General features: G+C 35.0%; 2 protein-coding genes across 6 annotated transcripts in view; one reads left to right on the forward strand and one right to left on the reverse strand.

The window, feature by feature from the left end:
* Positions 1–22,510, reverse strand: part of LOC118744588 (integrator complex subunit 6 homolog) — a 147,220-nt gene that overhangs the window by 51,056 nt on the left and 73,654 nt on the right. The gene's annotated exons all lie outside the window — the stretch shown is intronic.
* LOC118744589 (pancreatic lipase-related protein 2) lies at positions 1,628–19,976 on the forward strand. The gene is made up of 8 exons (XM_036477717.1): positions 1,628–1,757; positions 3,231–3,412; positions 12,405–12,504; positions 13,461–13,615; positions 14,195–14,449; positions 18,160–18,378; positions 18,447–18,600; positions 19,204–19,976. Exons 2-8 carry the CDS (start codon positions 3,364–3,366, stop codon positions 19,532–19,534), a joined length of 1,263 nt encoding a protein of 420 aa, XP_036333610.1. The 5' UTR covers positions 1,628–1,757; positions 3,231–3,363; the 3' UTR covers positions 19,535–19,976.

The following is a 22,510-nucleotide window of genomic DNA, read 5'->3' on the forward strand; positions in this document are numbered from 1 at the left end:
CATTGCCTGCCGAGGGACGACCGCTGTGAAGAAAAAACCTTTTTCTATATTTTTTAGTTATAAAAAATATGTTATAAGAATATTTGTAGATTTTGAAATATTTAGGACAAGCGAAAAGTACTTCACCCCCGAAATATTGTTAGATAGGGTTGCCATATAATTTTTGTGTTAAAGCTTTGTTTATATAAAGTTTATTTCAATTTTCGAATTATTATCAACACAATAATTAATTATATAAATAATTTCAGTAACTAAACTAAAACAAAAATTAGTAAAATGTACTTGAGGCCATCTTAATGAAAAATGTTGTTTAAAAGGGTTACCACCTACCTATGAACTATAGAAATTTTGAAATAAAGTAATCGAGTGTGGATATTAAATTAAAGCTACATGAGGCAAACTGTATGCCAAAATTTAGGAACATAGTTGTCACCTGTAATACGGTAGCCAAAATCAAAACCCAAATTAATAAAATACACTCGAGGCCATCTTAATGAAAAAATTGGGTGTAGAAGGATTACTACCCTCCTACGAACTATAAAAAGTTTTACTTAAAGCAATCGAGTATTAGCTACTTGAGAAACATTAAATGCCAACATTTAAGAATAAGGTTGCCAGATATCTAAGCAATAAATATTACACAAATGAATTTTGTATGCAAAATTTTATTTCAAATTCATTAGCGTGTCCAACTACATACGAGTACATATGTATATAAATATACATAAATTAGGTACTATTTTAAGTAGAGGTATCAAACGATGTACAATTAAACCTACTACAAAATTAAAATATGTAAATTATTCAAGCAAAAATTTTAAAGTTAGTTTCTCAAGTGATTTTTAATAGTAAAAATATTTTTTAACCTAAAATTTTAACTAAACATTTGACAAAACAAATAGTTTTTAACATTTCGTGAGGGCAGATATTTTAAATTTTTTTTTCCTAAGAGCTTAGCAAATTTGCAATCATAATACATAAACAATTACAAGTGCCAAACCTACAATGTAAACAAGCCATTATTGTTGTAAACACGAAATTTACATAAAAAGGCAAAAAAAAGCAAAAAGAACCAACAACGCTTGGGCTTAACGACGCAGCCTCCTCAGCACGTTGCGTTTGCCGCGTATCGACCAGCTATGTTTAGAAATAAGCGTTAAGCGCTGATAAATATAACAACAACAATGCAAACAGCAACCGGCTATTGCTTCGCTTCCGTTTTTTCGCGACATACTATGACGTCACTAAGCAGCCGTCGTCCGCTCAGTTTGCTTTGATAGAGCGACACAAAGTAAGTATAACAAACGCAAGTTGGCTGCTTAAGTCTTTTGTTTGGAGCGAGACACTTTACTTTTGCTTTTATTTTGCTTTTCATTGATTTTATTTGCTATTTTTTCAGCTTTGTTATTTTTTTTATATGTAAGTCGACAACTTCACTTGATTTATGAGCAGCCAAATGTGCTATGAGGCAAATATACTCGTAAAAACAGCTGATTAGTAACAAAGTTCTCGCGCTCTTTGTATTTGCTGTTTTGTTCTTCATTAATTTTATTTAAGCATTTTTTTATTTATTTTTTTTTGCGCATTTTGCTAGTCTAAAGTATAGCTTCGCATAGTACATCTTCGCTTAGCGTAATTTTAGTGTTGATTTTTACTCGCACGGAATTGGTTGCATAACAAGCGCGCGACGCAGCGTAGCAGACGGAATAGATAGGACAAACAAATTTTTTAATAAGAAAAGTGATTTTTAAAGAAATGTAATAAATAAAATGTTGAAGTTATAAGAAAATATAAGTATCAAAATTAAGCGTAAAAAAGCGTGTTAAAACATTCAAAAAATTTTGAATTGAATGCTAAGTAAAGAGGTGGATTAAAAATTAATTTTAAAAATTTTTATTTAAAATATTCTGTTTATGAAAATCAATGGGTACCAGTTCGGTTCTTTATTTCCCAGTTTAATCTTCTGCAAATATTCAGAAATATAAAATAACTAAATATGCTCAATAAAAATACAAAATAAAGTAAATCATAAAAAATATCTTTTTAATAAATTTAAGTTGTACAAAATCAAAAGTGACATTTTTTTAGTGTAGATTTAATTACATTGTTATTGGTAAAAAATTTCATAACCTTAATACCTATATGAACTAAAATTTAAATACCTTTAATACAAAATTAAAAATAAATGTAAAAAGTAGTTTAAAAAAAAGTTTGTGATTAAATTTTAATAAAAAATGACGAGTGAAAAATAAATCGATTTAAAATCAATTCCTTAAACATTAATAAAAAATTTGCACTTTTTTATAATTTTTAATTTTTTTAATAGATATGTAAAAAAAACATTCCAAAAAAAATAAATACCTGAACTAAATCACTTAAAATCAATTAAAATTATTGGAAAATAAACTTAATACAGCGTTAAACAATTTTTTTTTTAAATTGTTAAACAAATTGTGTTTAACCTTTTTATTATAATTATAAGTGACAAGTGAAAAATAAAGCGAATCAAAAGCAATTCCCTAAAAATTAATTTAATATTTTTAATGTGCATTAATGTTTAAAAACTTCTCGAACGAAGGCATGTTGAAGCGAATTGAACAAGTAATTTTTGAGCAAGAAACAAATTCGACTTTAATTATCATACAAAAATTTTAGAGTACCGTTAATTTCTTCATGATCTCATCTAAACCGAATTATTATAGGACCACCTCTGAGGTACCACCTTTCCTTTAAAAAGAGTATTATATAAATCGGTTAACGTGGTCCAAAGTTGTGCGGTAACATGCATAAAAAAAAATTAATATATTCCGACGAATTGATAAACTCCTCCTTTTTTGAAGTCGGTAAATAAAATAAAATTCAAAGTATTTCATCCGACAAAAAAAGCTATATTAAATTTGTTTATTAACTTTTTTGTATTTGAAAAAAATTTATAATTGAAGAAGCTAAAATTATTGCTAAATCAACAAAAATTTAAAATTTTTATTTTTTTTTAACGATTAAACACTAGATTTGCTTTAGCAATACTTTTAAAATTTTCTATTGACTACATTAAGAAGTGTTGGTGCTGACATAAAAATAATAATAAATTAACTACGTACAACTTTAAATGAAATCGCACTTCTCCCGCTGAGTGCTTACCTACGTAGTACGACAGGGGGCCAATTGTTACTATACGCTATTTTGTGAGCTTTTTTCGTATGCTAATTTTTATCACTTCACGTCGATAGAAACCTAAACTGATCAACGATTAGCTATTGTTTGCTAAAATAGAAAAAACGATTAGTGGCTACTAAAAAAAAAATAGTAGAAAAGAGTACACAAAATTCTTAGCGCTGAATTCGACCTTCGCTAGGAACGAGAATGCTTCCTGCTACTTCAACATTATGTGGAATATTCTCACTACTAATCGGTAAGAACTTCTCACAACTGTTAAATATTAAAGATTTGCTGCTAATTTTAAGAATAAATCTTGTGTAACAAGAACTAAACCTAATATCGGCCAATACGGAAATCCGAAACCGAAAATAGACAAATATTAAAACGTGTTGCGCAAATTAATAGTTAGCGAAGTAGGTGGATGAAAAATCGATTTTTTTTAGCAATCTTTTGTGTAAATACTTATAGTGAAAAATGGAGGGCCAAAATTCAAAGAGAATGTTCACAATCCAATACAATTTTTTTATTCTGTTTTAGCTAATATTTTACAATTTGTATGTAACTCGAAAATATAAAAAATAAAAATTCTAAAGTTCTAGAATTTGCTCCATACACATTTACATATGCAAATAAAGTGAACCAAACCTGTAGTTGGTAATTTGAAATACATATATTGTTAGAAATAATGGCAAAAGTTCTGTGACTGACAATCAAAAAAAAAAAAAATTTGTCAATGTTATTGTGGCTTGTTAACATTTTATTTTTAATATTTTTATTGAGCTTTGTACCACGATTGTTTATTAGGAAAAATTGAAAAAGCAACAAAGTCTAAGCGGTAGAAGTTATAGTACTATTTCGGAGATCACTACATCTCCTCATCAGACTTCTTTTTTCTAGATCTCTGAAATAGTGCTATAACATCTACCGCTTAGACTTTGTTGCGTTTTCAATTTTTCCTAATAAGCAATCGTGGCTCAATAAAAAAAAAAAAAAAAAAAAAAAATTAAAATCTTTGAAGAAAATCCGGTTAACTTCCTCGAGAAAATGTAAGTACAAGAGAATTCGATATTTTTTATGGAAAAGTGTTTTTGTGAATACTGACTGCGCCTTAGAAAAATCCATTAATCGATTATTTATCAATAATTGCAGTTAATTGGAATAATTTTTTTGCCTTGTGATTAATCATATGATTAAATAATTAATTTTTTTTTTTAAATTTATTTTGCCATCTCTAGGTGTGCGATATGTATGTTGGCCATAAATATGAATTGAAAATGCAGGACAATTAAAAAAAATATACCTACACATACTCGCGTAGTATAAAAAATAATATTTATAAAATGATGTATAACAAATTTTTTATAATTACACTGGTTTACACGAAAAATAAACCTCTGTTAAAGGCAATTATCTAGATAAACTTTCGGTTACTGAATTCGAAAATAATACAGATTTTTTCGACAAACGCGTAGTATAATTTTTATAGCTTGTGCTCCATAACTTCTACCTTTCCCATAATATTTTCATTATCTTATGCCAAAAATTTACTTTAATGATTTATCTTTTATATAGCAATTTAAACATAATGAAAAAAGGAGTCAATTGAAACTGTGTAATTTTCAAAAATGATTGAAATTTTCACATTTTTCGACTTTGGTCGCTTGTAACACTAAAAACTTTCACTAAAAGTCATATCTTTTTGTATGAATGACATCAATACCTTTATATATGTACGTGGATAATTTTTTCATGAGATATTGACGAAAGCTCCGAAAAGTAGGTACAAAAAGCACATTTTCCCAAACAATTTCGAAAACGCTTCTTTGAAAAGAAAATTGGCTATTGTTTTCGTGTTCAGCGAATCCAAATTAGCTTGAAAAACATTTTTTTCATAGGTTCACGCGAACACCACAAAATTTGTAGAGCAGTGTTACTGATATTTTTGATGCTGGTCTTCAATTACACATGATCCATGGTCTGTGGCCGCACAAAATTTAGAACGCACTGACTGGTTGAAGCTTCAAAATCTCCCTCACCATCATGGAGTTATCATTCAGTTATCGACACTGCTTATATTTAGATCAGTAAAGGGTTGCCGCCGTTAATTTTTTCCAATAAACTGCGGCACAAAGACAGGGCACTTGGGAAAAATCTGTACATTTTCTGGTCTTTCTGTTTTGAAAAAACAAACTATGCAGGGCAGATCTTAGACCTTTGAATAACAGTACAGCCCTGCAAAAAACAGGACGTATGATCACCGTAGCGATGTGTTACATTCGTAGCTATTCGAATTTAATAATGGCATTTTCGTAGATTTCGAGCTGGCTAGCTTGGAGTCATCAATAAGCCCTACTATATATTCCACCTCTTCAATAATATGAAAAAGTTGGATACTTAGAGCTAAATACTCGCCTGAGATGAGTTAGTTTTTTACTGACTGTAAATGATTTGAATTCCAAGACCTCCTTTTCGAGTAGCCTTTGGAAGCCCAAAATGGTTTGATATGTAGTTCGAAAAGCTGGATACTTTTCAATCTTATTCTGTCAAATAATATAAGCTAAAAGGTAATTAAGTTACAGTGCCTATACAGCTCAAGGCCTATTTGTTTAGTGATTGGATTTTAGAACTTTATACTAGTATGCTTACCCCCTGGAATAAATAGTTCTGGCCCTTCACATTTTAACTTATTTTTTCATTATATTTGTGTCTTTAGTTATTTGCTCACAATGTATGAATCACAAGTTAATCCTGCTCTATATGATTGCTTATGATTGATTGTCAAAAGTTACTTAAAATAAAATAGTATACTTTACACTTATTAGATCTATTAACATTGACACAGAAACCGTTTTAATTCCACTTGTCATAAAACCAAGAACCATTCAATCATTCATTCGGAAATGTGACTAAGTGCACTTAACCGTGACTAAAGATGGTCATAAATGATTAGCAAAACAGTAGTAAAAATCACACCTTGTCGGAGGCAAGAAACAAAGAATCTCAACAGAAAAACTCATAAAATATAAAATGGATTTGTAATTAAAAAAAGTAAGATTTAAATGAAAAGTGAATAACATTTAAAAGCCACTACAACAAATACAATGTTCCTCTTTGTATTTGTTGTAGTGGCTTTTAAATGTTATTCAGTTTTCATTTAAAATCCAATACATACATAAATATGTATGTACTAGCAATGATACTGAAATGAAGAACTAAGGTTTTACGCATTAGACCAAACGAATAAAATGAAAAAATAAATAAATATCATAATTGTTTAGCGAAAAGTAGCTAATTACTCACGCAAACAGCGTTTACTTATGGTGTGGAAAAAATCTGTATTGTACATTGTACATACATATGTATGAATTTAGTTAGTTGGCGGTATTCACGAAGCTGCTTACTTGTACTATTCGTGCTTTTTGGTTTATTACTAAATATTCGTACTAAATATAAAAACAAAAATTTGGTTAAAATTAATTTTTTTATTTTTTTTTATTCCTATTATGGCGATTTTTTTATACATAGTAGGCCGTAAATTTGAAAATATTAAAAAAACCCATAAAAATGCCCGGACAATAAAAGAAATCAAAGAAAATAAAATATTTTATTACACTAAATGAGCGATTCTTGTATATATATATACATACATATCCATAGGGTTCTTGGAAACGCCTCTAACGATTTTGATGAAATTTTGTACACAGATAATATTTTGGATTTTAAGGTTATCTGAATAGGTATTATCTCCGAGAAGACTCGTATAAGGTTGCCACCTATTCAAAATTAGTTACAAATTAATAAAACATCATAGTATGGGTATCAAATGGAAGGTATTTTAAAGATCCCTAATTCAAAAATATTTTTAATAGGGTTGCCACCTATTTTGAATAGCATATTTATTAAATTTTTTGTTTAGAAAAAAAAGGTAAAATAGTACTATTCATGGTTACCAAGAGAAGGTTCTTAAACAATGCTTTCCCTATATACAAAATATTATATCCTAGGATAATAGTGTAAGGTTGCCACTTATTTTCGATTCTACACAATTTATCTAAAACATCGCAATATGGATATCAAATGAAAGGTATTGTTGAGAACATTGGTCAGAAAATATTTTCCTCAGGGTTGCCACGCTTCTATGTAATACAAATTTTTATTTTGTTAATTTCATTCAACATATTTTTTTATGTATAAACAGTACATATATTGTATGTACCATTAACTCCTTCGTACTTCGGAAAGGGATGCCACCTAAATTTTAGAGTAAGAATTTTACTTAATAGATATCGAAATCCTATTTTTTTTGTTTACTTCCAAAATATTTTTTTAAAGCTATCCAAATCTTGAAAACTTTAAAAAGTATATGCACACCGGGCAAAGCTCGGTCAACCTGGTACTAGTAGTAAAGAAAACAAAAAATAAATTAAGTTTCCCAAGAATTTTCGTGATTAGATATGATATGGGGGTCTTTATTAGAGCAACAGAAGCCAAATCAAGAATTTTTAGAACTTTTATCTATCTGTCTGTCTGTATGTTAGAACGCGACCCACTCAAAAACTAATAATTGTAATTGAATGCAATTTTAACCGCTGTATTATTGGTAATCTAACTTAAAATAAAGAAAAAAAATCAGAATTGCCACCTGTAGGAAAATTGCAGTTTAAGTAAATTGATAAGATAAAGTAAATATTGCAATGCGGCTGTCAAAAAAAAAGACTAACACCCGAAAATATTTTTGTGGAAGGTTGCTACCTTTTTGAAAATTTTAATTTAATATAATTGGCAATATAAATTAAATATTGCAAAAGGGGTGTCAAACTAAAGTGTTTTAGGAAAGTTTACTGTCGAAAATATTTTTGGTGAGGGTTGCCACATGATTTAATTATTTTTTCCAATTAAGTTGGTAAATAAATGAAATACTACGGCTACTAAACCAAACGGGTTGTCACCTATGTATTTAAAAAATTAATTCATTTAAATGGGTAAGAAAAGGTAGGTATTGAGTTACATAGTCCACCTTTGAAGAAAGTGCTTAGCGCCGTCAGAAAAATAAAAAATAAAAAAATCAACGCGAGTTCTTAACAACTTTAAATTTGCACTTTGTCCCACTCGTAGTTAGATTCGTAGTCGTATTCGTACGCTCTTCTTCTCTGCTTAATACTGAAAACTTATTTGTTGAAGATAACCAGCACGAACTGCGCTTAATGAATCTAACATTGTTTAACAATAAATAATACGGGCGTAATCAAATATAAATCCATACCTGCGAATATTTTTAATTAAAAATATTCGTTGCTTGGTAGTTAGTTAGAGAAATTTTTTTATAGTAGCGATAACTGCTTAGGCAAATTTGCCAGTGGCGATAAAAAAAATACATAAAAAAAATATGCATATGCAGACTTTGATACGAAAGAAATGCTGCTATTATTGCGAACGCTGAAGCTGAGCGCAAGTGGCTGGCATTGACAAGGTCGTTAGTATCACACTTAACTGATAAAAAAAGATATGTGAAAAGTTCATCCGCATATAGATATACAAAAACAAAGAAAGACAGTTTGAATACAAAAAAAAAAAACAGAAATAACCGCGAAATGCAAAAAATGTCTAACTAATATTTCAAGCTTAAGTAGCTGTCGTGGTGCCAATATTTATTTTATTTCGAATTGATGTTGTCTATAAAAGCAATTTTTTTTATCTATTCGTGATATTGCTATATTGTCTCCGTATTTGTTTTTATGCTTTATTTATAGGCATGTGTTTGCAAAAAAAAACACGCAAATGCAAGAAAACCATAAAATACAAATTTACGCTAAAAAATGCCGCATTGACTCAAATACCGTAGCTGATTGCTGTTTGAACTTGCTCGCAAGCTTACAATTCAAGTTCATGGCAGCGATTAAGTTAAGCGCGCAAAGTCATCAGCTTCGCTCTTTAGCTTGGGCCGGTGCAGCGGCCTTCCACTGCGAGCTTGTTAAATTTTAACAAATTTGCATTGAAGCGAAGTAAGTGGTAAAAGAAAAAATTCAAAGAAAATGCATGTAAACAAAAGCCAAAACAATTAAGGGGGTAAAAGAAAACAAATTTGAAAAGTTTTAAAAGAAAGAAAAAATATATAAACAATCAATGTTAGAAACAAATGTGAGTGAAAGAATACTTCGTTCTTAATGCGAAATTCCGGATAGGTAAAATATATCTGTTTTTGAATATAGTTAAATAGTGGTCACATTAGGGTGGTCCTTAAAAAATATTAACATCTAAATTATTTTACCTTGTGCTTTTATGTACAAAATAAAGACATCCACGGGAATTGCGAAATTTAAAAATAATTTTTCGGGATCGCCACCGGGTTTGAAAAAATATATTTTTTTTTAAATCGCAAAAATTCGACAAATTCTTGAACCTTAATTCTTGAAACTTAATGAACTCGCTGAATTATAGGTGATCGGCCAAAGGCAAAATTTTGTAATTTTGCAATGTAAAAAATTGAATTTTTTCAAAACTTGATAGCGATCCGAATTTTTTTTATTTTTTTTATTGTGATGTACGTCTTTAATTTGTACTATGAATAAAAAAATGTGCCCCATGAAGTTAATATTTAAAGGACCACCCTAATACATAACTTAACTTCATAAAATACTACTTTTAGGTAAATAATTTCAAAAATAAATCAAAATAAAAACACTATACAAAGCCATTGGAAAATAATATGCAACAAACATTAACCTCTTCGCGACACTGACAATATTTAATTAAGGAAAGTCACAAAAATAAATTTAATTCAATTACTGTTCTAAGGTTCGTTGTTAAACTGAAATCCGTGAAAAAATTTTTGAGCAGATCATTTACTTTCTGTACTTTGCGCCTATTACTTTTTATGGTTTCTTACTAAAGTTTGCTTTTCGTAAGAAAGCACGATTTGTTAGTATTGCATTACTTGTAGCGCTAGCGAGCATTAATTTAATTAAAATGTAGTGAAGGAATTAAAATGCTACATTAGTATGTGTTCATCGCTAGGTATGAGTAAAATTTGAAAGAGAAAAAAAAACGAAAATGCGTGATTTCGGTTAAAGGAAAGCAGCTTATTAGTAGATTCATTTGTAGTGCCTCTCTTCGTCCAGTTTCTGTTATGATACTGATTAAGCTCCATGTCGATCAAAATTTATAAAGCGTTAATTTATGAGGCGATAAAAATAGCAGATAGAAAAAGTGTTTATTAAGCTAGCATAGTCTGAGTCCCGCCAATACCAGTGGCAGAGAAAGTGCCCGGCGCTTTCGATTTCCTCTTCATCTCGAAAAGTCGTTTGTTAGAAATTTGTAGCATTTACCAAGCGTGTGTTTCCAATAATCTCTGACCAGTTATGAATTCAATAACCATCCTGAGCTGAGGGCATTCGTGGAGATTGAAGGTGTTGCAACTATCTTTGCAAGCCAGAGCCGGGTTTGACGTTTTACCTTTTTGTTCAGTAATGCATCTTCTATTCGCCAGCTCGACAAAGTAGGATTTAAGTCATGCTTTGCAAGATGAAAGCTACATACCCCCTTCATGGCAGAGAGGGACGTGCCAGTTCTGGCCAATTCATCCGCCTTGTATATTGCAAATTACGCTTGTGGTGTACTCAGTAGTCAGTTTGCTAAAAAAAAATGTCTATGTTCGACCTCTATTTTAGTTAGATGAAGTTAAGTAGGCAGGTTTTAGGTTCCTAACAATTTTAGCCTGACATTCTTAATAACTACTAACTCAGCTTGCAAAAGAAGGTCATTACCACCAACTAAGTGCAAGATTTAAAAGAAATTTCCTGCGAGTATACCTACGCTCATATCCTATCATCTGCTCCTGCTTGGAGTCGTCCGTGTATATGGCAGTAAAGTTAAGGTAAGCCTTTCAAGAAGTGTCTTCTCCCCGTTCAGGCCTCGTGAGAATTTGTGTGGTAATGTCAGTTTTTGAACTAAAGGTCCGTATATATGGGGAAGAGAATGAGCACGCTTTCGCGAACCCTGGTCGAGGTGGAGGGTACTGCACCCGTGATAAGCATGAACTGAGCTTTTACGATTCAACTGTTGATTCATCTTAGCAATTTTTTCTCATATTACTTTACAGGATTGCTTTTAGGTTAGTATGTCACTACCTATGTATATTTTAAAGGGATACATCTGGTCTTGCCACTTTGGTATTTAATTATAACGTTTACTGTAAAACCGTCTTCCTCACCTTTGCACTCCAGACAGAAGAGTGCAGAGTCTTCATGTCCGCAGCTGTGCAAGTACTTCTTGTAACATCCACGCACTACTTTTAAATAAATTCCATTCATTTGAGACGCTTAGTAATACCTCTGGTTCTAGGCTTAATACTAATTCGTCGTTTTTTATTTCTCAAGATTTGTGTTTTGTTTTGCTTTTGCTAATCAAACACAAAACTAAACTACTAGCCAGCCGCAGTGCATCACTAAATACATACACTAACCAGAATATGTTTCCAGAATGTATGTAACCAGTATATATGGGGAAAAATAGCGAAGAGCGTTAGTAAAAAAATTCTCAAAAATTAACGGTAGATTATAGTAACTTAAAACTTACACTTTATTATACTGAAATTGAGTGAGCTACAAAACTACATACTCAAAAATAATTTTTTCCTAAATTTTGTAAAAACTTTGATTCAGTAATTTGCATGCCATTTGATGCAGAATGAACTATGTTTCTATTAAAAATTAACGAAAACAATTTATTACGAAAAACATTGCAAATATTAAAAAAAAAAAACACTGTACGGAAACATATTCTGGTGAGTGTATGTAAGTATATAGATATCAAAGTGAAAATTCCACGTAAAATGTATATTTATGCACATATGTACATACATATATGTATGTATGTATTTTTTACGCCAACGGCGGTGCAACTGTGTCTGTGCTCCTACATTTTTATTTTTGGCGCCGACTGCAGTTCAGGCCAGACAAAGCAGCGCAGCAGTGTAAAAAAAGTAAATATTTATACGCCTACATCCTTGTAAAACATACACACATAATCATAAACAAGTATTTATGCGCATAGTTGAGGTATACTTTTTTACAAAATTTGTCTGCTGTTCAGTCAACTTCCTACACTTATTCCCCTATTTCATTTATCTGTGCTACTTCGATATCGTTCAACTTAAGTCTTTTTCTTCAATTTACATTTCTTCAATATGTTTATGCTTATATGTATGTAGTTAATATGATAGTTCTCCTTTTACTTTTATTTCACAGCTGGCTCACCAATATTCTATAGTCCTGCGCCGCGTGGTGTCTGCTCCAATTGCTGTGCGATACGCGAACGAGAAGATATTAAATTCCTGCTCTACACGAAGTAAGTATTAAGTAACTAGGGCAACGGAGGTGGCATTTAGTGTCCTCACAAACATAAATACATGTATTGAAGCTTAATTATGAACATAAAAAACATTGTGGAACGCCAAAAGGACATAAGCGAACTTTTTTCCGAAATTTTATTTTTGATGCAGAAGTACTCGTAGAGCATCAAGATGTATTTCTGCTTCAAAAATAAAATTTCGAAAAAATGGCACTTACGTCCTTTTGGCGGTTAGGAATCGATGTGAATACATATAATGAAATCTTAATTCGAGGGAACCTTAAATACACATATTATATGCATTTTCTTCAAATCGAAATTTTCAAAAATTATTTTAGTTCAGTCACTAAGAAAATTTCACAAGATGCTAGTACATTAACTTTTCTTCACAGGATTAGTATTTTTATTAAAACTGTCCTAAATAATAAGGTAAACTTTCGTCGCACAAAATTCTTTAAATGAATCGTTGAGGTGAATAAAAACCGACAATATCGCCTTAATCGGCTGACTTCACATAGCATCTCTTACTTTTTAAAGTAGCATATTTTGAAGCACCTCTGATTTTAGGGACGAAAATTAGGTGCAGTTTTTCAGCATTGCACGACTGTAATAGATTTGTTTAGAATTTAAAAAAAATTAAATAAAAACTATTTAAAATAAAATTCAAAGCGCCTTAAAGTGGGCAACGCAAATGTGAAAGGTGGAAGTATGAAACGAGCCATTTTTCGGTTATAGCAGATGGGTTATGTTTTGTTGAAAGCGTTGCATAATTTTAAGCACAACGACGACGAATTCCAAAATCCCACTATTAGTCCCACTAATACAGCAAATTAGCTGTCACACTGAAAATTATTAGCTTTTTTCCATTCCGTTTCGACCATTAGCTAAATATTTATGTAAATAAGTATTTCCCTATTACAACTACCATTTATCTCTTGCAATTTTTCTTCCAGCAAAAATTCACAAAACCCACAAAATCTCAATCTGGGCGATGAGCGCCGGCTGGCTAAAAGCAATTTCGATTTGCAACAACCCTTGGCTTTCTATTTGCATGGCTTTTCCGAATCGGCCACCGGTGACAATCAGAGCAGTCAACAACTAAAGGATGGTGAGTGTGCAAGCGATGCGAGTGTTGAAGTGACTGCGAAGAGAAGTGGTGATGTGGAGAGCTGAAGCGCAAAATTATAGCATTGCCCGGCAACCATCCACGTTGAGTAATTGGCCAAGCTTTAGACGCGGCCCTGGCGCAAACGATGACATTTCAGCAAACGGCGATTACTTCCGTCCTCGTTGTCAAATTAAAATCGCATTGAAATTGAATTGCAATCAATAAATGAAAATCAAAATTCGAAATGTTGTGAAATGAAATTCCAACATAAATGGCTTTTCGGTGGTGTTGTAATGAAGTCTAGAGCGCTAGCGCGGTGAATGATGGCTGCGAATGTTGAAAAGTTGGACGCCAAAGGCAAATGCTTTTACATCGCTTCTTCGAATCTGAAGCGCTGCTTTCAACTGGTTTTAGGATTTTACACTTTGGCGTTAATTTACCGTGCACTGCTATCCTCAGGCTCCGCTACTCTTTGATTCACCCACACCAAATCGCTCGCTTTTTTTTAATACCTTAAACCTCATTTCCTTGCTGCCTCACTCCGATGTAATTCGATTTTTTTCGCCATTTGCCTTACAGCCTTTCTGAAAGCGGGCAATTACAATGTCATCCTCGTCGATTGGAGTCCCATGACAGCGCTGCCTTGGTACACAAATGCTGTTGAAAATTTGCCGGTGGCAGCGCGTTTCATGGCGCGTTTTTTGCGTTTCCTTGTTGCGAGCGGCTATCAAACGCGGCTCATTCATGTGATTGGCTTCAGTTTGGGCGCCGAAGTGGCGGGTTTCGTGGGCAAGCAGCTGTTGGAATGGGGCGTGGTACTACCAAGGATAACTGGTGAGTAAAGATGTTAAGAGCATGACTCGAAGGCTTGAAGACTCATGCAAATAGTGGCGACAAATTTATCGAAATTTGGCAAAAATTTAAGGATTTAAGTACATTAATCGTATAACAGTTGTACAGGTATTATAAAAAAAACTTGCATATTAATTTTATATTCAAATTTTGAATGTACTTTTAGTACTAAGCCTTTAGCCCAAATTTTTTTTATTTGCCTACCTAAGGTCTGTGTGGCAAAAAATATTACTTGCGAACATTTTTTAAGAATTTTACTGCTATTGTTTACAAAGCTTACATACTTATGCATAAACAAATTTGAAGTGCACTTGTCAAACACAACTTTACAACAACTTGCAAATACGAAAATTTGCATATATATATATGTTTACATAGTTCGCAGCATATATTGGCACTACAATTAGACGGCATCACAATGCAATGCATTGTAAGTAAACGAAATGTAGGTAAAAGAAAAAAGACCACTACCAAAAAGTGTGTTTGAGATGCCTTTGAATTTTTGGACTTTTTTTATTGCTTAGTAAATGTTGTTACTTTAATGGATTGTGCAAAGTCGGCATAGACAAAAACTAAACAATAAAACGTGTCGATCACTGGGAACAAACATAACATTTTCAACAACTTTTAGTGGACAAACAAATTTACTTGCGAAGTGGATACTATCAAAAGTTGCCTGCTAAAATGAAATGAAAAAAGTAAACTTGCAGCAAAACTAAATTCTTTTCTTACGAGTCACAAGTAACAGATGCAAGTATCGCTTTGATTTTTTTACGAAACATAAAAGCCGAGCCACTACTGCATACTTATATAATTGACTTGTTAAACGCTGAGTGTGGTAGAAAAACAAATACTGAACATCAGTGCAAGAGAGACCCCAACCCTGAATGCCCAAGATATCTTCGACTCCCAAAAAAAAAAAAAAACAAAACAAAAATACTCATCCAAAGGGGTTTGATCAAAAAGGTCTAATATTAATCTGGTCATGGCCAGGAAACTTTAAAGAATGCAATCAAGGACGTAGCTAGGATCTATTGTTGTAGGGGGAAAAGGTTAATAAACCAACATCATTTTTTTTACATTTTTTTATTCAATCATTTTGATGCTAGTAACAAACACCTCGGAATTTCAGCAAACTCTTTAATTATTTCCCATTCATTCGTTATTCCAGAAAGTCTCTCCTCTCTTTATTGTCATTCTTCTGATTAAGCATTTAAAGTGACACCACTAAACTGAATCACGACTTTTGCGTCTCCGTTCGCCCACTCTGGGCAATGTGAGCAACCATGCGCGAGATGCGGTAACCAAGTCGTCTGAAGCCTTGGTTCACGGAAGAAAGAGAGGAGACTTCGTTAGGTCCACTTCGACTTAAATATTCGGCTTAATGGCTCACTAAAGTCAGCAGAATCTGTTCTGCTTTAGATTTGGCTACAAGCGTGTGTGTTTTGTCTTGGTGCAAGCGGCTCGCTGCACTCCTACATAAATGAGCATCTTCAAAAACTCCGCACCAATAGGTTGGGCACTGGGTAAGGGACATCGGTTAATTGCCCTCAAACTTTGACGACCCACCACACGAAACAAGAACTACGCTCAACGGATATGTGATTGGAATGTTCGGACCCTGATTTGCTTTGCGAAATACCAGTCTGACATCACTACGTGGAATGTAGGTTCCACAATTCCAATTGAAAGCCAAACATGTTTGGTCCAACAATTGGAAACTTCAGTTTTTAGGACAACACCTCCAACAACCTAGAGAGGCTTCTCGACTACGTCGCGGAACGGAATATGATAGTTATTTAGTAGTACCATTCAGCAGCATCGAAACATCCATACAACCATTTGGGTGTATCCTGATCAAAGACGAAAAACAAAACTGACAACGTTGTGATAGGCGTGAAAACCTACAGTCACAAACGATACCCAAGAACTTTCGCAAGTGACTCTGAATCGTGTTAAAAAAAAAATCTTTTCACCGACCGGATATAAATGAGCAGTGGGGATTGATCCCCCAATATCTTCGTACCACTGTGGTTGGCTAGTATCAACCATACAGGAACAGCTGGTACGACAAAAAGTGACGTGCATCAGCTACAGAGAAATACGGATCATTCAAAGGCAGCCTGCGGCCAATTCTGACGCGCGAAAAGGAAAGAAAGAGGTTCCCATTTTTAGAAAAAAAGAAAGAGAGGCGGAAGGTCGTGAATGGGAATATATTTAGATGCTGACAGGCAAATAAGAAAAGAAGAAGATAAGAAAAGAAGAAGAAGAAGAAACAAGAAAAGGGACACAGGTGGCAGGTTTGATGAGGAGGAACGCTGCGCTTGCTCCAACGTATCAACGTAGATAAACAGAGAGCATGGTTGGTTGATTGGTTGGTGGGTTGTCACCCTGATGACAAGCAACTATCAAGTTTGCCATTTTGATTCCGCAACTCGTGCAACCGACAGCCATTTGGCGGCTTTAATAAATTTGAGTACGTGATAAAAAGAGAGGCAGCTGCACTCTGAAATATTTTGCAGGAATGGTTCGCCGAGTGGCTTTAGCCTCATCCTTGCGAGGACTGGACACTCGCAGAGCAAGTGTTTGACTGTCTCGTTTGAGCCCGGGTCATCGCAGCTGCGACAGAACCAATTGAAGGGCAGTCCTATCCTTTCGGCATGTACCCCAACGAGTCAGTGCCCTGTGCGCACTGCAGTAAGTTTGGAGACATTGTTTTGCTCATTCCTAAGAGAGCTTTGATTTTGATTGAGTCGTAGGATACCCAGAACTGCAGGGCAATCCTGTAGGATCCTGTGCAGTTCCTACTCTGCCTGGCCTTCGAATGATAAATTTTGGTAATTTTTGTCTTAATCTCCCTGAACGAGGCGCCGATGTCCACCGCGTGGGACACATCCAGTGCGGAGCCGCTCATTGCTAGTTCGTCCGCTGCCTCTTTTCCATAGATGCCCTTATGTCCCGGGACCCATATTAGGGTAATTTCGTATTGATCAGAAATATAGGCCAGCTCTCTCCCACATTCATTCACTAGCTGAGATACAGAGGCATAGTCACAAACTTGACTACGCACACAATTTTGAACTTTTTATTTATTCAAATTTTTTTTTTTTGTAATTGGACTTCCTTATGTAATCCGTAGGGGTGGGGTAAGCTGCTTCCTGTCCCTATCTGACTACGCCCTTGAATCTGCTCAGGAGTTTCATTGCCAAAACCGCCCCTCAGAAAGAACTGTCCTAATAGCGTTGGAATTCTCAAAAGCCTTAGACATTCTTTGTAACTCCATGCTATTAAAGGACAATGAGAAATCCAAACTTCCACAAGGATTAAAACTAAGGAAGGCCTATTACATTCATATCTGAGTGGTCGGCGATCATCTGCAAACTTCCGAGATAAAACCTTGAACCCAAAAAGATTAAGCAGGTCTCACATGCGGTGGTGTCGTCTCACAACAACTGTTTAACTTATAGATCTACATAGAAACTTCCGCAACCACACACAGGGGTTTCGATAATATCATACTCTGACGACACATTATTAGAGGCATAATTATATTCTGGTCTTTGGAAGATAAGAAGGACAATTTGCCTTTGATTTCGAATATATTCTTTCTATAAAATTAGAGGAAAGGGATGATAAATAGTGATAAGAAACGTATAACAATAAAATTAAATAATAAGATTTAACCATTTCAGGTCTCGACCCGCCACTTCCACTCTTCGAATCGGATAGCGGTAATCGTCATTTGACTCACACAGATGCGCGCTTTGTCGACATTATACACACCGATGGCGGTATACTCGGCAATCCGGATGCAATGGGTCATGCAGATTTCTATCCAAATGGCGGACGTCCATTACAACCAGGCTGTGCTAGGCAAGAAATAGCTAACAATCGCTGGTTGGGCATACTAAGTAAGCGGTTGCTATTTGCTATTCTTTTTTTTTCCAATTCAAACGTATGCTCTTTCTCGTTTTTGAAGTTGGTTGCAGCCATCAGCGCGCATGGGAGTACTTTGTGGAGTCTATAAATCGGCCATATGGCTTTCCGGTGGACATCTGTGAGCCATCGAAGCAATTCACCAGCTGCAAGGATGGCAATGGACGCGCATTTATGGGAATAGCAGCAGATCATAGGTCGGTGAGAAATTCATGTGGGAGTTTATAAGGTGAAAACAGCCGGCCGGTCTGGCTGAGTGGTTTGAGGTGCGGCCTACCACTCCGTAGCACCTAAGTTTGATTCTTGGTCTGGGTCACATTTAAATTGGAAAAAGTTTTTTCTAACAGCGGGGGCTTTCGACAGGCAATGGCAAGCAAGCTACCGTAGTGCATTTCCACCTTGAAAAAGGCTTCTCAAAAAAACTTAATATTTGCCGTAAATTGTAGGTACCGCCTTAGCTCTGTTTTTAAAGTTGAAAATTACTTTTCTTAAATAATAATTTGCTTCTCAGACCGCTTGTCCGTTTCCGTTTCTCATGCCTTCGTATTGCCTGTTTTCATTCTTAAGTCCTGTCAGCCGTCATTTCACCTAAGGCGCCTTCAGTTGCCTGCCAAATCACTGCTTTGTTCGCACGAAGAATTCCCATGTCAAATTTACTTTCCTTTATTCATTTCATACCTTGCTTACCCATCCTCCTAATTTGCCAAGCCCCCCCTCCGTTTCTTAACACACTTCTTCTGTTTAAGACACTACTAATACATTTAATGCTGCTTCTCTCCTTTCCTCTCTTCCCTTTTTAGATTGCGCGGTAAATTCTTTTTAGAAACAAATGATGCGCCACCCTACGGCCGCGATGCCGAACCACCATCAGCTTTGACATTCCCAAGCGGCACAGCAACAATATCATCAGCGGCCGGCACGCTGCCGCTGTTGCCAGCTGTCAAGAAAATTAATGGTACTCGAGGCTATGACGGCAATACCTTGAGGAAAAGAAGGCATACAAAAGCGGCGACGGCAGCGTCGACAAGCATATCAACAGTAGCGAATGCGCAAACAACAAAAACAATAAAAAGACAAATTGGAACAACAAAGGCGCGTACAATTCATTCGACCAGAACAAAGAAAGCGTAGGCGCAGCTGCATTAGCGAAAGAGCAGCTGCTGGTTTTGGCTCTGACTTGAGCGCCATGTGGGTGGCAACGACAAGGTTGTCTGCTTGTAGACACAGCTGCTGTCTTCTTGCAGCGCAACAATGTCCAGAAAGTTTTTGGTAGAGATTTGCTTTTGATGCGCGCACAGAGCAGCGGCAACAGCCAGTGGCTGAGCTTCGTCAGCCAGCTAGCGGAGGCAGGGGCAGGGGCAGGGGCAGTGGCAGCGGCATGATATCGTTTTACACTTGCAGTCAAAAGGATTCGAAGGATTTAGCGAATAAGAGTTGATGCTGCTGTTGGCGAAGTGAATATGTGCGAGCATCAGTGGAAAGGGGTATGGGCGGCGGGCAGTGATGCAGCAAATATAAATTACAGCGATTTTCAGCAGCACAAATATTTAAGTTAACACTTTTCAATGTTGATGCCAAAAAAGTAGCAAAACTACTTAGTTACTAGGCGAGTATGATGAATGATGATGACAGGCTGGCAAACGAGTAAAATTTAGGATGAATGGCCTTGAAGGTAAATGGTTTCTACTTTGTGAAATTCATTTTGTCGTTGTGTTGCAAGTTTAAATTGCTGTAACGTTGGGGATAGACAAAATTAGATAAGTATGTAGTTTGTAGATAATTTAGTTACAGAAATTTTCACGGAAAATTCTAGCATAATATATATATATATATAAATTTAGTCTATTGATAGATATATTGAAGTCGATTTAAAAATCGTATTAGTCATTTATGCATTTAGTTTCAGGAAACTGCGTTTCCAGCAGTTATTTATATTTAAGTATGAATTTTAAGTCAATGTAGGGTTGTGAATACCACAAAAATGTGTGCTTATGAAGTCACTGAATAAATTTATATGCTAAATTTCCAAATTTGACCTTTTATTGTACGATTATCTACAACCCCGCTACATTTTCTTATTAACCTAGAAAGGAAATTAAATTGGCGACCTAGATAACATCGATGAAAGGGTTCGCAATGCTGCAACTGACGTACACTGCTGTACCAGGGTTATTGGAAAAAACTGGGGTCCGGGTAGTAGTTTGGTGGGATTCCCTCAATAATAAAAAGGTTAACGCTAAGAAAAAAAAACAAAGTTCAACAACTGGCTGCTCTACTGATAACAGGAGCCACGGCGACAACAGCCACCAACAAGCTACTAACATTTCTCCTCACGGATCTATGTATATGCAATAACCCCAATACGCTTAACGCGACAAAAATTTAGGCGCGTTCACTTATCGGTCACTGTAAAATTTTGAACGACCTTATTAAATTTCCTACAATCGACTACATCCCACCCAGCTGCACTTCCAAGACCAGGTTCATGACCTTCCCTCAAGGCAGGATTGGTCAATGTACACAGTCAGAAAAAGAGCATCAAACCAGACTTTCACGGACGGACCGAAGCTCAACAAAAGAGTCGGTGGTGGAGTTTATTCGGATCAGTTACGCATGGCTATCCCAAAGATGGCATCACTAGTAGTTCATTCGCCATTCGAAGGATCAGTCATAGAAAAGCGCGCCTCAAACGAAGCCGACAGATAGAACTGCCTTGGCGTCAATATGAGCTATCACACTCCGATCTTTTCTTAAGTCCGAAATGGACTTGGAAGAAAGCTGCAGCACAAGCACCGACTTCCCTGCGTCTTCGAGTAGTAAGTTCAACTCACAGCGTACCAGGTCTTTTGAGATTACGGCGGCTGGACACACAGACTGCTTGATGACTTACGGTAGGACCAAGATAAAATCTTCTCTACAGCGACCAACCAAGTGCGATGTACCGATCGTCGAGAGTATTAGGATGACTCAGGGAAGCTGCTATGGTCAAATCCAATAACTCTGGCTTTTTGACACCGAACCATTTTGAAAAGTGCAGATCATGAAGCTCCATCTACCAGAGAAGAATGCCCCATTAAAATCAACGAAAGGGGACGACATGCCCGCAGTCCGGTACCCAATTCTTTGCCGTGATACCAGAAAGTTCATCAGATTATAGACACCAAAACTGTCTTCATATTGCACAGACGCTGACTGCTTGCAAGGATACGTAAGTTGTCTGTGACGGTTAGCAGTTCCGTAGAGTTATACATTAAAAAGGAAATGTGCCTATATAAACTTACAGAAGGGAAAAGCTGCAACCAAAAAAGCCAACCAAATCATGATGCTCGTAAAATAGTTTAAGGTTTCAACATATCGCTTAACGGAAGTAAATAACTTAAGCAAGAATGCGGTCGAGACAAAAAGAAAAACACGTAAGGACCTTCAATAGAAGCACAAAAACGGAAGAGTCGAAAAATCCTACACGTGGTAGACATAGCCGCACTTGAGACAACAGAGCAACTCAAGCGCAGAAATACTATTTACTTCCAAAAAACAATGCGAATAAAAAGGCATTGCAAATAAAAAAGCAAGCTTGTAATTCACATAGATATATATACACATACATATATACGGGAAAAAAGGTCAGTAGAATAACAGCAAATAGGTGTGCACACTGTCTCCGCTGTCGACCATTTTTGGCTGAAGCAGCTGCCATGCCGTGTCGTTTGGACTTCTATGCAATGTAAGTTTTTCTTTTACGAGTACTACATGCTTTTGCGCTTTCCGTCGGTCGTGTGCATTTCTGCACGAAATAATTTTCGTAGTTAATTTTTCGAATGCATTGTTACACGTACTGTAAATCTTAATGGTTTGTTTGCTTAAATATTTTCATGCTTGCGCGTGCGTTTGTGATTCCTACTACGCGTTTGGAGGAAGGTAAATATCTCTTTTGGAGCGCAGATTTTTTGAATAGAATCCAGTAAACGAAATCGATATACGAAAAATTATCGACTTAGATTCGATGTTATCGATAATTATTCCAAATCAATACACATAACGTATATTGACAAATATTTCGATAAAAATGGCGAAAAGAATATAGATAAATACGACGATAAGTGAAGC

Source organism: Rhagoletis pomonella, unplaced genomic scaffold, assembly GCF_013731165.1.
Source record: "Rhagoletis pomonella isolate Grant_MI unplaced genomic scaffold, Rhpom_1.0 Rhpom_scaffold_00008, whole genome shotgun sequence".
Classification (NCBI taxonomy): Eukaryota; Metazoa; Arthropoda; class Insecta; order Diptera; family Tephritidae; genus Rhagoletis; species Rhagoletis pomonella.

Coding starts and splice junctions, on each gene's coding strand:
- LOC118744589 (XM_036477717.1), top strand. CDS start 3,364: ATGCTTCCTGCTACTTCAACATTATGTGGAATATTCTCACTACTAATC. Junction 3,413..12,404: donor AATATTCTCACTACTAATCG/GTAAGAACTTCT, acceptor TTTATTTCACAG/CTGGCTCACCAATATTCTAT. Junction 12,505..13,460: donor AAATTCCTGCTCTACACGAA/GTAAGTATTAAG, acceptor TTTTTCTTCCAG/CAAAAATTCACAAAACCCAC.